The sequence below is a fragment of the Adiantum capillus-veneris genome, chromosome 16 (assembly GCF_014529385.1).
Source record: "Adiantum capillus-veneris isolate H3 chromosome 16, ASM1452938v2, whole genome shotgun sequence".
In the NCBI taxonomy this organism is placed as follows: domain Eukaryota; kingdom Viridiplantae; phylum Streptophyta; class Polypodiopsida; order Polypodiales; family Pteridaceae; genus Adiantum; species Adiantum capillus-veneris.
Window position 1 is genome coordinate 24,303,113 of NC_140946.1, and position 13,597 is coordinate 24,316,709.

Sequence of the window (13,597 nt, forward strand, 5' to 3'; positions counted from 1 at the left end):
TCAAATTGCAAATTTGAGGCAACTGTCTTCTTCTGCTGATGGCACCTACCCGAATCAGTAAAAGTGGATGAAACAACCCTCAAGAGAGACTAATTGACAGAGAGGATCGGTGTTCATCTGCACCATCCGAGTATGTTGGCAAACCATGTGTGAAATACGTACGCACCAAGTGTTGTGAATAGAGTGAGAACTGTGTGTAAAATGTGTTGTGAATAATGCAAGGTGTGCAACGTGAGTGACTGAGTGATCTATGCAGCAAGGACGCAAACCAAAGCACACTATATTTGTAGGTGCCTGCTTATTATAAAAATGTGCATGTTGGCACTATGGTATGACATTGACCTGGGCAGTTATGCCTTCAACCCCAACCCCCACAGGGTTTTTTCCCTCACCTATGAAAAGGACAGTTCCTGGTCATCCATCATCTCCACCCCTTGATCCCCCCCTGTATGTGAGCATCGCATGGCACGGTGGTGAAACAGCCTGCTTCAAACTTGGTTCACCTTTGGAATGGTTGCGACCAACATCATTTGTTTTGCACGGCATGTTGAATGCGCTCATATTTTCTGAATACATGGTGCTTGAATCAGTCCTTACTTCTATACTGCACGTGAAAGAACAACAACATTTGTCCCTGCCAACTCTATTTCAGGTTTTTGTGGTCCTCTACTCTTATTGCCCCTGAAAATGCCTTCACTTGTTTGGCATTCCCTTTCTTCTCAGAAATGCACACCAAGTTCCCAGAACATCTTGTTGCTTGTAAACCCTCTCTCTAAAATTCAATGCATCCTCTCACAAGTTTTGTCAACAAGCCCGCACTGGACGCAGGGATAACCCTTCAAAGAGCATGTTGAATGTTCATCAAGCACTCTTCAAATTTACCAAGCCAGTACCCTATCTTGTAGCTGCACAATACATATTTGAAAGCATGACAAGTGGTGTCGGATCCTTAACATCGAATTTGAATGCATTCCTGGCTGCATGTTCAGCTCTTTCCACATCATTCTGCTGCATGCAGGCCCCCAACAGCGTCTTGTAAAGCACCGCATTTCGCTCACAAGGGGCAATTCGTAGAAGGTCCTCTGCCTCTGCAAGTCGTCCTACTCTTCCCAGGAGGTCAATCATGCAGGCATAATGATCAATTGAAGGTGTCATCCTATACACTTCTGTTATAGAAGAGAAAATGTCCCAACCTTCATCAACCAGTCCTGCATGACTACACGCATTTAGAATGATGGTGAAGGTTACCTTGTCTGGGTTTAACTTGTGTTTCATTCTCTGGAAGTGATAAATAGCTTGCTTTGCCTGACCATGCTGAGCAAAAGTACCCAGGAAAGCATTCCAGGACACAATATTTTGTTTCGGCATGTTGTTAAAAGCTCTTTCCGCGTCTCTCAAGCTGCCACACTTTCCATACATTGTGACCACGGCAGTCCCAACCATAACATCTGAACTAAAAGAGCTGCTTAAGAAGCAAGAATGCACCAACTTCCCCTTCACTAGAGCTGCCTGAGTTATGAACACATCAAGAATGCTGATGAATGTGAACCTGTCCAGTGGCAAGCCTTCCAACCGCATTTGCTCAAAGAGCTGCCAAGACTCTTTCTTATCTTCAAGCTGAGCACACCCTGAAATGAGTGTATTCCAAGACACAATATCACGCTCTGGAAGCCTCCAAAAGATGTCACGTGCATCATCTAGGCATTCGCACTTGCTATACATATTGACAAGTGCGTTTCCCAGCACATTGTCTGAGTCAAGCTTACTTCCCACCAGACGAGCATGCAATCTCTTCCCTTCTGCCAATAAATCGCTATCATGGTATGCAGAAAGAGTACTGGCAAAACTGGCTTTAGCAGGTAAAACTCCTTCTGACAGCATGAGGGCAAAATACTGAGGGGTACGTTTACCTTCATCATGCTCTGCCTGCATTGCAAGCATTGCATTCCAAGCTATGAGGTCTCTGTTTGGCAAACTGTCAAAAACTTCTTGGGCCCCCTCCAAAGAGCCACACTTGCCATACATTCCCATCAAGGCAGTTGCAACTACAACATTAGTATGGAGGCCCTTGGATAGAATGCGAGTATGAGCTCGATTTACCTCCCGTACGTTAGCATGTTCTATGCTGGCATCTAAAACATTAATAAAAGTTATTCTGTCGGTTAGTACTCCTACCTGTTGCATTTGCTCAAATAGTTGCAATGCTTGAATTTGAAAACCATGCACTACATACGTCGCAATCATCGCATTCCATGAAACTAGATCTTGAAACCCTAGCCTGTCAAACACTCTTCTTGCCTCCATAGCACTTCCACATTTGCTGTACATGTTTAGAAGCGCAGTTCCTACAACCATGTTTGTATCACACTTGGAATTAAGTATTAGAACATGGATCCGCTGGCCTTCAGCTATTAGCTCCTTATTATTACATGCAGTAAGTATAGTAATAACGGTCACTCTGTTCAGATGCATGCCCTCCTGTTGCATTTGGAAGAGCAATGACAAAGCCTCCTCCCACTTCCCATGTTGCACATGCACAGAAATGAGTGCATTCCATACAACAGTATCTCGCACTGAAATATACTGTGAAACACGAAATGCACTCTCAAGGTCTCCTCCTTTCCCATACATGGTGATAAGCGAAGTGTAAGCAGAATCATCAAAATCCTGTGTGTCCTCCATCATACATGAATGCAACAATCTGCCCTCCTCAAGGTCGTCCATCTTAGTGCATGCGGATAATACTGCACTATAGGTAAAAATATCTGGCTGGATTTTGACTTGGGAAATCTTTGCAAACATGTGAAACGCCTCGTTTCTCCACCCATGTTCAACATAAGCTTTGATTAGTATGTTCCAAGAGGATATGCTCTGCTGAAGTGCACTGGATATCAATGCATGTGCATGCACCAGCGCTCCACATGTAACGTACATTCGAACAAGAAGGTCATGCAAGAGCAGGTCATGCTCGAGGCTATGTATGACAATGTTAGCATGCACAGACATGCCATCGACGACAGAGTGGGAAGAGATGCACGAGCGCAACGCAGAGACATACGTGAGCACGCTTCCGTTGGGTAAGGGGGAAGGGTGGAGGCAAGTGGAAGGCTCAAACGGCTTGGGCTTGTTCTGTTTTAGTGGATTTTCAACTCCAATCTTAGCTTCTGCAGCTACCCAGGCGGCTATCCACCTTCGTAAACAAGAGAACGGGGATCTAATGACGAGCAAGGACGTGGCTCCGGCAGGCCTACTAACAAGCATCGCCTGCTGGTCTGCTCGCTATACATTTCCATTGCTAAGCAGCTCGCTTGCACATTGTGTGACGTGGCTCAAAGTGGGGGTTTTGAGATCGGGCAAAAAAACCTCTTCAAGGTTAAATTTTAAAAGTTAACTAGAGTGCTTCGTTAGCCGCATTTGCAATGAAATAATGTGTACTAGTACGGCCAACCGCCTTCGGCGTGCTTTCGGCGACCTCTCTGTCTCCCCCTCCCTCCCTCCCTCCCTCCCTCTTTATCGCGTGCAAAGGGGTTTTTTTTAGTTTTGGACTTTAGCCTTCAGGTTACAGATTGCGACAAGTGTAAAGGACTCCCCCTTCCGCCATATTATGTTAGTAGATGAGCTGGAGGTAAAAGGAGAGCAAAAATAATAGTATCATGCATCTTAATCATATAATATGAATTTTATAATGCAAAAAGGATTGTCTATTATATTGCATTGAAATTGAGTTAGTATAGAAGACTACGCGTAACTTTTTTCCTAATTATACTTTGCTTCAAATTCTTAATGTATTTTCTGTATTTAAATCTATTTAGATTATCTCTCGTCAAATCAAATCCTTACATTAATGCAATCTTGCATCGTGGACAAGCTCAAGGCCTATCTTGCACTCAATGAATAGCTACACCATATCTTGAGCACAAAAATTTGTTTCATTTTCAAAAAGACATCACAATATATATACATGTTGATTGAAACATCACCCAACAAGATTTTTTTTCTTTCAACAATCTCCAACTAACGAGCTCATGAAGAATATGTTTACCCATGATGGATGGTGTCAAATTATTTTAAAATGCAATCATATGTGACCAAATCATTGCTATGTACGACGTTTTCTTATTAAGATCCCCTAGATAAAGGGCCTAATTAGCTATATTTGTGTGTCGAGCCAAATGAATTCGTAAAGAGCATGTCTAAATTTTCTTTTAGATAGTAATATCTCTTTGCATTCTTTTCAATTGTTTAAGAATATGCTTAGTAATTTGTGGTAGTACCATTTCAACATAAACACACATAAAAATAAGGGGCTTGACCCAATCTCACTTATTGTGTGCATGCTTGTCATTTGTATAAGAATGGGTTTACTAATTTTTGGTTGCCATTTGAAGATTCAATAAGAGTATGTATCCCTAAAGACGAAAATGGGGAGGGGGAGAGAGAGAGAGAGAGAGAGAGAGAGAGAGAGAGAGAGAGAGAGAGAGAGAGAGAGAGAGAGAAATCTTTTTACCTTTCATCAAAGCATATTCATGTTGTTTCTTAGTAAGTACCATCTTTACTACGTTATGATCCAACTTTGATCCGTGTACCTCACAAAAAAAACATAAGAAGGGTTAGAATATATAAACGGATGATCTAGATCATTAGTATTATGTTCTCTTTTAGAACTTTTATGTTTGGAAAAAAAAAATTGCACAGTCCTCTCCAATTTTTATAATACGTGGGGATGTGCCATCCCCACGGCAGTGTGCATTCTTAGAGCGTTCGTTCATTGCGTTCTCAGTGTCAAAAATCAAAAGATGGTAGTGCTTACTCACCGCTCTACATGCAAGAAGTTGTCTCCCCAAAGTCAGTGCTCGCCTCCAAGTACTTCAGAAACGTCAACATTAGCTTGCTTTTGTAAGAGGTTCATTTCTCAACTACGGCCTGCTGAATTCGAGCGCTCAGGTGGAGTTCTCTTACGGGTGCGATGTTGGGAATATTCGACAACCAATGCGCTCCAGGAGACCACATTTTGCTTTCATAAGGACATCACATTTTGCATACTTATCAAGCAAAGCATACCGAAGCACCTTCAAGGTGCAAGCATAGGTAATTGCATGTGCAGAGAGGCCGTCCCTTCACAACAAGGGCATCTAGTGAAAAACTACAAAAATTGATGCTATGTGGACTCAAAACCGGTGACGCCTACAAGATCTTCATCAACCATGAAGACCAGGGAGATACTTTTCATACCCGGGAGTTTTTGACATCTGGTAATTGTTGACGAGGACCAAGGAGTTGTTGTCCCTGATTTGCAGTAACGTGTTATGCATAAGGCCACATGTCTTCAAGGTGCAAGCAAAGGTGAATGCATTTGGGGAAAGGCGTTTCCTTCGCATCTAGTAAAATCAACGCAAGGCTTCATTGCCACAACCATGTTGGACACATCCTGCAATCAACATATTCCAAGTGATGACATTCAAGAGATCTCATTGCCAACTTTTTGTGATTTTGTACGGGCACCAAATTTTTAACTCATATTGATTAAAGCATACAAAGAACAACATGTTTCTCCTTCTCTTCACATCTAGTCAAAACAACCCAGAGCTTCCTTGCCATAACCACATTGGGAAAATTTTTCAATCAACATGGCTCAAAGAAATGGCATCTTGGAGAGGATGCTCATCAAGATACTATCATGTTGGGAATATCTTGCAATCAACCTGTTCCAAGTGATGATGCTCCAATCAGCAAACCCATCAAGAGCTTCTTGTGCTTGTGTATACCACCACATTAGGTATACACACACTCATCAATGTGTTGTGTAAATGTGTGTCTTCCTAAAGATGCAAGCAGAGGTGATTGCATCTTTGGCACTATTGTATGTTTCTCTGTTTTTAATATTAATGAGGTAGCAGCATGGAAATCCTTGCATACTTGCTAGTCTTTGGTATATCAATCCTTTCCATTGTATTAATGATAGCACAAGCAATGGCCAGTTTCTCAAAATTCTGATAAGAAAAACCTTCTTAGCATCAAGAACAATTTGTGCTTTTGTAAGGGCACCACAGTTGGCATACATAATGACCAATGCATTATCAAGCAATAGCCCTTGACTAGTAACCTCACCATTCCCACCCATGTGAAGATCTTGCAAAGGATCACAAGCTATAGGTGCTTGCATTGGAGAAAGCCTTGTCTTCGCAATTGGTGAAAACAACCCAAATCTTCCCTTTGTAAATGTTGAAAACAATACATAAGTTTCTTACCATAGCCAAGTTAGGCACATCCTGCAATCAACCTATTCCAAGAGGCGATATTTCAAACAGCAAGCCCATCAAGAACATTTTGTGCTTTCATAAGGGCACCACATTTGGTGAACATATCAGCATGCACAACATGTTACTCCAAAAACCCCCGACCAGCCATGGTTGCAAAGGCGATTGCATTTTAAGAAAGGCCTTTCCTTTGCATCTGGTGAAAGAATCCCAGTGCTTCCTTGCCACATCCATGTATAGAGAGGTATTTTCTTTGCATCTGGTTAAAAGATCCTAGAGGTTCCTTGTCACAAACATGTTGGGTATGTCCATCAATCGACATGCTCCAAGCGACATCCCATAAAGGATGCACATCAAGAACTTATGCTCTTTTTGTGAGGGCACCACATTCTGCATACATATCAAGCAGCCTCTGACTAGCAATCTGATCATGAATACTCTCACCCATGTCAAAGCACCTTCAAGGTGAAAACATAGATAATTCCATGTAGAGAGAGGCCATCCCTTTGCATCTAGGGCATATCATTGGAGATCTTCCTTCCACAACCACGAGGGGCACACCTTGCAATTAACACGCTCCAAGAGGCAACATCACAGAGCGGATGCCCATCAAGACCCACCCAAGAAGAGAGACCATGCAAGTGTAGTGCTCTTTGTCTGGCCGAAAGCCCATATTCTTCCCCCCTCATGCTATAAAGAATCATCCAACAAAACTTTCAAAAGAATCAATTGCATTTGAAGGGGTTCCCTTGTCTCGGATCCAACAAAAAGAAAACACGACTTCCTTGGCTAACCCTCTAAGACATATTCTCCTCTTGCAAGAAACGTCACTTCACATCTCATCAAAATAGATCAAAGCTTCCTTGCCACAACCATGCCCAGCATATCTAATTCACTCTTGGAGACCACATCCTTGGCACAACCAAGTTAGGCATATCCTACAATCCACATGTCCCAAGAGGCAACATTGCAAATAGAAGGCCCATCAAGAAAGTTTTTTTGTGTTTTCATACGTGCACCACATTTGGTGTCCATATCAACCATCAAATTGCCACGCGTAACATGTTTGTCCCAACAATCCCCCCCCCCCGCCAGCCCCTGAATGCATAGGTGATTGCATTTGAAGAAAGGTCTTTCTATTGCATCTAGTGAATACATCTCAGTTCTTCTTTGCCACATTGATACTGGGGTAATCTTGCAATTAACACATTCCAAGAGATGACATTCTGTAGAGGAATCCCAACAAGAACTTTTTGCCCTTTCGTGAGGCCACCACATTTGGCATACATATCAACTAAGGAACCACCAAGCACAACATCTTTCTCCAACAGCGAGTGACTAGCAATCTCATCTTGAATTCTCTCCATGTCAACGTCGTGCATAAGGCCAGAATAGAATTGGACAAAAGCCAACCCTTTGCATCATGTGTGCTTTGTTTGATAGGCCTTGGCTAGCAATCTCATCATGAATTCTCTCATACCTCTCAATCTCTTGCATAAGCCCACAATTTGCATGTGGATAGAAGCCTTCTCTCTGCATCTGGGAGTCCAAAGCGACACATAATCTTCATCAACCACAAAAATTGTTGTGCAACAAGGAGGCAAAATCTGAGCACGTAGACGAAACAAAAAGATCTGGTGAATATTAACTTAAGCTTCACACGTAGCTTTAGCTTTTTAACTTTTCAAGTTTCTTATCACTAGTTCTGTAATTGGACACTTAAGTGTCCTGTTTTTCTACCAAGTTTTGTTAATTTATTTGTCAAGTTAGAAAGAAGTTTTTAACACCTTGCTTCTACCATAGATTGGTTATGAGGGAAAGAAAACACTGGATTTTTCTCCATATCAAAATACAATCTGTATGGAGAGAATTATGGTAAGTTCTAAGACATAAATTTTAGTGAAATTTCAAGCTGTTTTCCCAAAAAATTCATAAAATGATTATATCTTTTTGTACAGATGGCCTTTTTTATGTTTATAAAAGCCAAGTGTCAGCACTTTGTGTTACAAAACAACGGAATGCACTTCAAAGATAAGTTTTCAAGTCACATACAAGCTATAGACATAATTTCATACTTGAGCACGTGCTGAATAGGAGCATAATTTTGGTCTTCCAAAGGTGCCCTCGTGCAATTGGTACTATTCTAGTGCAATTTGACAACTACAAATGACTTTATATGTTTAAACCAAGAAACTACGTATTTTTTGGGCTCCCTAACTCAATTAAATCTCGTTGCTTGAACTGTATCTTGAATTCTTTATCGTGCAAAAACTCTTGAAAATCTTGAGTTCTCCATAATAACATTGAAACCAAGGTTTCAGGCACCCCAATTGTGTATGTACCACGTACTTTGATACATTTAGTTGATCTACATGGAAAGTTTGATATTATTTGAGGTTTTGAATGCTTCTATCTCAAGAATGAAAATATGAAAGTTTTCCCTTATGCAGTTTTGAATATTTAAAATGATCCAATAATTGTTGCATACCAAAGTCCTTCTACTTTCCACCTTGAGTGCTCAATGGAAAGGGAAGCAATGTTTCACTTTCTAAAACTCACAAATACATCAGAAACATATTTCTTTGTATACAACTATATGCTTGAAATGACCATATCAAACACATGGAACTTTCCATTATTTTATATACTCCAAAGTCAATTTTTTTGCACATAAAACTTCCAATTATCTATAGCAAAATTGTGGAAGAGTCACCTAAAATTTCCTACAAGGTGGCTTCATTTTTTCTTGAGCTTATAAAGGTGATTTCTTCAAAGCGTCAATCGCAGTCTTACAAGGGTCAACTTGATGAGTATAGTTCTTGATCATGATAGATTCTAAAATGCAAGGTTATATTTTTAAAAGACCCTCTAGCTAACATATTTAAGCATATCGACAGGGTTCTCTAAAATAAACCGTCTAATGCAAGTAGCATTTAATTTAAATTTGTTAAAAAAGGACACTTAAAGTGTCCTGTTTTGGTACCAAACTAGTGTTATGGGTCGCTCTACATTATAGATAGCCAAGTCACAAGTCTATCAAATGAGGGCTAATGCTTTTTATCAGATATGCTTAAAGGGCTTGGATTTTTCCACATTGAAAGAGGAGAAACACATACGAAGTAGCCCAATGGTTCACAACACTTACATCCCCTTGAATCAACACGCGTACAAGGGCATATGCACGAATGCAAAATCCAATTAACCTCTCATAGAGATTCAATGCGGATCATGTAGTCAGATAAAAAAATAAATATGTAAGTGAGAAATTAAGAGAATTAGGTTAGATTACACTAGTCTAGTAACCTACCAAGACATAAAAGTGTCCTTTTAAGGTTTTGGAAAAAAAATCCAAAACCATAGTAGATCCACTTAGTTTGAGAAATCATTCATGAGTTTATAATCAAAGAATACTACATATGGCAAAAACGAGAAACTTGTAAAATTTATCATGCCTTGGTCACAAAAAGGCTCCAAAGTTGATGGACTAGTACATTTTGCCGAAAACAATCATTTCTTACGGTTGATTACATATAAATAAGAGTGGGGATCTTTGTAGGACATGAGATAAAATTCCTCGTTAACTTCAATGGGTTGTTGGTCAAAATATATGGTTACTTTTGCATCACTTTTTTTTTTTGGGAAAAGAAATAGGTACAAAAAATTTGTATTTTTGCCATTTTGCAGGCCTATCATCAAAGTTTCTATAGTCATGCTCAATATAGATGCTATATACATGTTTTCTTAGTTTCGTTTAAGCCTTTGGATCCAAAAGGATCCATGGAGCATGTCAAAATAAGAATGGATCTCTTACTAAGTGGACCCTTGGGGACAATGATGAAGTGCTAAATACAGCAAACATGACAAAACTGGGTTTAGCATTATGACCTCTAGAATCCCATAGAAACTACTCAATATCTAGCCAAATTTATAGTTTATGATTAGATATGGTTACTACCTAAAAAATACACACAATTGGCCTAAGAAACTAGCAATATTGAGAAAGCTACACTTCCTACACTAAAATGTATTGTATTCTTTGGCAATCAAATAACTCAACCATCATCACATACTATGCTATATGGCATATTAGGTCCCACAAAACTCAAGGAAGATTAGATTTGTGTTATACATGACACTAACACAATCAAAATTGCATTTGGATATCAAGAAAGCTACCAAAAAATCATAGAAGTGCTAATTTTGCACAAAAAACAAGATTATGCAAATCTTGTAATTTGGTCATAGGTTTCAATTTTAACACTTAGTTCTCCCTACAAGTGTCAAAACATGATGAGAACTACAAAGGCTTATCCTCTAGCAATCTAACCCTCACAAATATGAAATTTAGAGTGGTATAATTTAGAGTGGTATAATTGCAAAAAATTGAAAAAAAAGAAGCTAAAAACACAACTGGTTTTTTCACACAATTTAGGTTCAAAAATCTTCTGCAAGAGTAAGGCTAATCGTGAGATCGATATTCTTAAAAAAATGTTCAAGTTTTTTTAAGCTCACAAGGAAACTTTGTGAATATATAGCACCTAGAAATTCATTTCATACTCTTCAGATAATTCAAGCAAAATGGTCACTTAACAGGACACAAAAGTGTCCAATGACATAAAAGTGTCATGTTACCAGTCTAGGGTAAAAAGATGTAATTGCTAGTATTAATCATCAATTGCTCTCCTAAATCTCAGCATAGATAACAAACTCAGGATCGTCAAACAAAAAACGACAAAAATCTTTCAAAATAATGTAGCAATTCATCTAATCTTCTAGCCCCACAAGCTACTGCAAAAAATTATACATTTGGATAAATATACGAGCACATTTGGAGAGAGCCAAAACCACTATGGGTTACAATGTTCTTATGTTGTATGAGAAGACTGTGAGCAAAATTATGTTGTATTCACCCCTCTTATTTCTCTTCCTCTCATGTAACCCCCAAAATGTGGATTCTATTCCCCCTTTGCATGTATCATGAGGCTACTTTAGTTATGAATAACTTTCTAACCATAAAGTGGCCACTTGTCCTCAAACTACTCAATGTACACGACATGACTGCCCACTTCTCCTTATTTCTTATTCAAGCTATGTCGTTCCCATGAAGCCTTTTATTCTAGCATTGGCCTATTTCTCTTCCTCTCTCGTGTACCCCTAGAATGTGGTTTCTCTTCCCCCTTTGCATGAGGCTACTTTAGTTATGAATAAATTGTTAACCATAAAGTGGAGTGATGAACGGAGAGGAGTATTAGTTTGTTAATGGAGTGTATGCACTTATTTTTCCTTTGCAAAGTTTAGTATTTTGTGCATGGAATATGGAAATATATTATTTTTTCATTATAATAAACGTTTAGTAGGTCAAATCAATTATTTACAAGAACTTAATGAATGATGATTGGTATGGGAAAGGAAAATAATTATTTCATCAGACAACCAAGAAGCTGCATTGATGGTTTTCTCATGAAAAGCAAGAGGCTCCACAAATGAGAGCTAAATACAAAGTAGAAAATACTTGATGTATTCTTGTTAACTCCAATGTTTCATCGTGGAGCAAGAAATGAGCTTATGTTTATTTCTTTGTTGATATTCATCATGCTAAAGTTCTCTTGGTTTGCATCTTTTCATAGAAGAAGGAACCAAGAGAAACCATACAACTAAATTGATCCATGGTTTTTTGCAATGGTCTTGAAGCTCAATAGATTGCTAGTCTTTTTAGCAGTGGAGCTTTATCTACATTCAACCTTCTCTCATAAGGAATCAAGAATGAGCACGTGCATGCAGTGCTGGAGAAAAATGGATCTCTTTCTTTACAAGCAAGATGGTAGCACCATTTATACTAGAGTACAAGGTTGAGGCAATGAACTTATTCCAAGTAGGCTCGTGATGTCCTCGACCAATATTTCATTGTTCCTCGTCTAAGATCTATCAACTTGGCTTGGTGAAGAAAAGCATAACTTAAGTTCTATCATTTTGTGAAAATTATTTTCAAACCCTACAAACGAAGGGAAATTCTTGGTTACATAGAGCTCGTCAGTGCCAGATCTTGTTTCTAGAAAAATCTTCCTAGATGATGCCTCCTTTGGAACATCGGGAAGCTAAATTGCTAGAAAACGGGGCAAGATCAATAGCAAGAGAGCGCGTGAAGAAAAAATATTAATTTGGCTAGTTTATAATATGATTGATGTTGCACGCTTGAAAATGGAATTCACACAACATATTGTTAGGTGGTCTCTTAATTTATTTATTTTTAAATGCTCATTTGAGCTAGATTTGAACTAACTCAACATAATACATGAAAAGACTGGCATATCCTCTGCACAAGGGCATCCAACATCTACAAAAAATCAGTTCAATGGGTGAAAATCCCTCTAAGGGATTTGAGACCACTGACATTAAACATACCCTTAATCCATGTTACAAAATTTTTGATGGTGTGCTATATAACTCACACATTGTGAATACACTTCCCACCACTATATACACAAGTTTTTGGACTAATGATCCTCTAATCAATATTGAAGTGTATTTAAACGGATTGGTCATATCACCAAGGTAATCACAAGAAAGTGTATTTAAACGGATTGGTCATATCACCAAGGTAATCACAAGAAAATTAAGAGATATTTGTAGGTGGTCTCTTAATTTTCTTGTGATTACCTTGGTGAAATGACCAATCAATTTGAATAGTGTTCACTTCAATATTGATTAGAGGATCATTAATCCAAAAACTTGTGTATATAGTGGTGGAAATGTGTTCACAATGTGTGAGTTATGTTTTAACATCATTCCGTGTAAAGGTATTTGTTGTCAAGGTCAAATGAGCATTTCAAAGTTGAATTCATTCATAATAGCAACTTTGTTTTGGCTATTTTGTATCTCTATATTTTTTGAGTTCATCTCATAGATTGTCTAGTTGGGCATGTGTGGGATTTGCAATCATTTTTTATTAATAAGTACATGTAAAGCTAAAGGTATAGTTGTTTCATCAATGTTGTATGTTGTTTCTCTAGTGTATGCTAATTTCAAAATCTTTGGTTTAAACGGATCATCGGAATTGTAGTGTCTAGTAAGTTGTTCTGCAATTGTTTACTCGTTTTAGCTTATCTAGTTATAGACGAAAAATAATGGGATATTAAATTTTGAATATGATTTCATCAAAGTAAGCTCGTTCTTGTATTTTCAATTCTCTCATCTAATTGTACTATTTAATTGTCTCAAAGAAAGCTCGTTCTTGTATGTTCCATTCTCTCATCTAATTATAGTATTTAGTTGTCTCTAATATTATGTAGGGTTGTGAAATATATACAAATTGTTGAGTGTTGCTAAGTTTTTCATGCACA

At 38.6% G+C, this 13,597-nt stretch overlaps 1 protein-coding gene across 1 annotated transcript; it reads right to left on the bottom strand.

Annotated features, from left to right (window-relative positions):
• Nucleotides 1–262: 262 nt before the first annotated feature.
• LOC147438720 (pentatricopeptide repeat-containing protein At1g03540-like) lies at nucleotides 263–3,345 on the bottom strand. The gene has a single exon (XM_086484713.1). It carries the CDS (start codon nucleotides 3,259–3,261, stop codon nucleotides 895–897), a length of 2,367 nt encoding a protein of 788 aa, XP_086340839.1. The 5' UTR covers nucleotides 3,262–3,345; the 3' UTR covers nucleotides 263–894.
• Between the last annotated feature and the right edge of the window lie 10,252 nt (nucleotides 3,346–13,597).

What these genes read in the sequence shown, in the direction of transcription:
- LOC147438720 (XM_086484713.1), bottom strand. Translation starts at nt 3,261, where the DNA reads ATGCTTGTTAGTAGGCCTGCCGGAGCCACGTCCTTGCTCGTCATTAGA.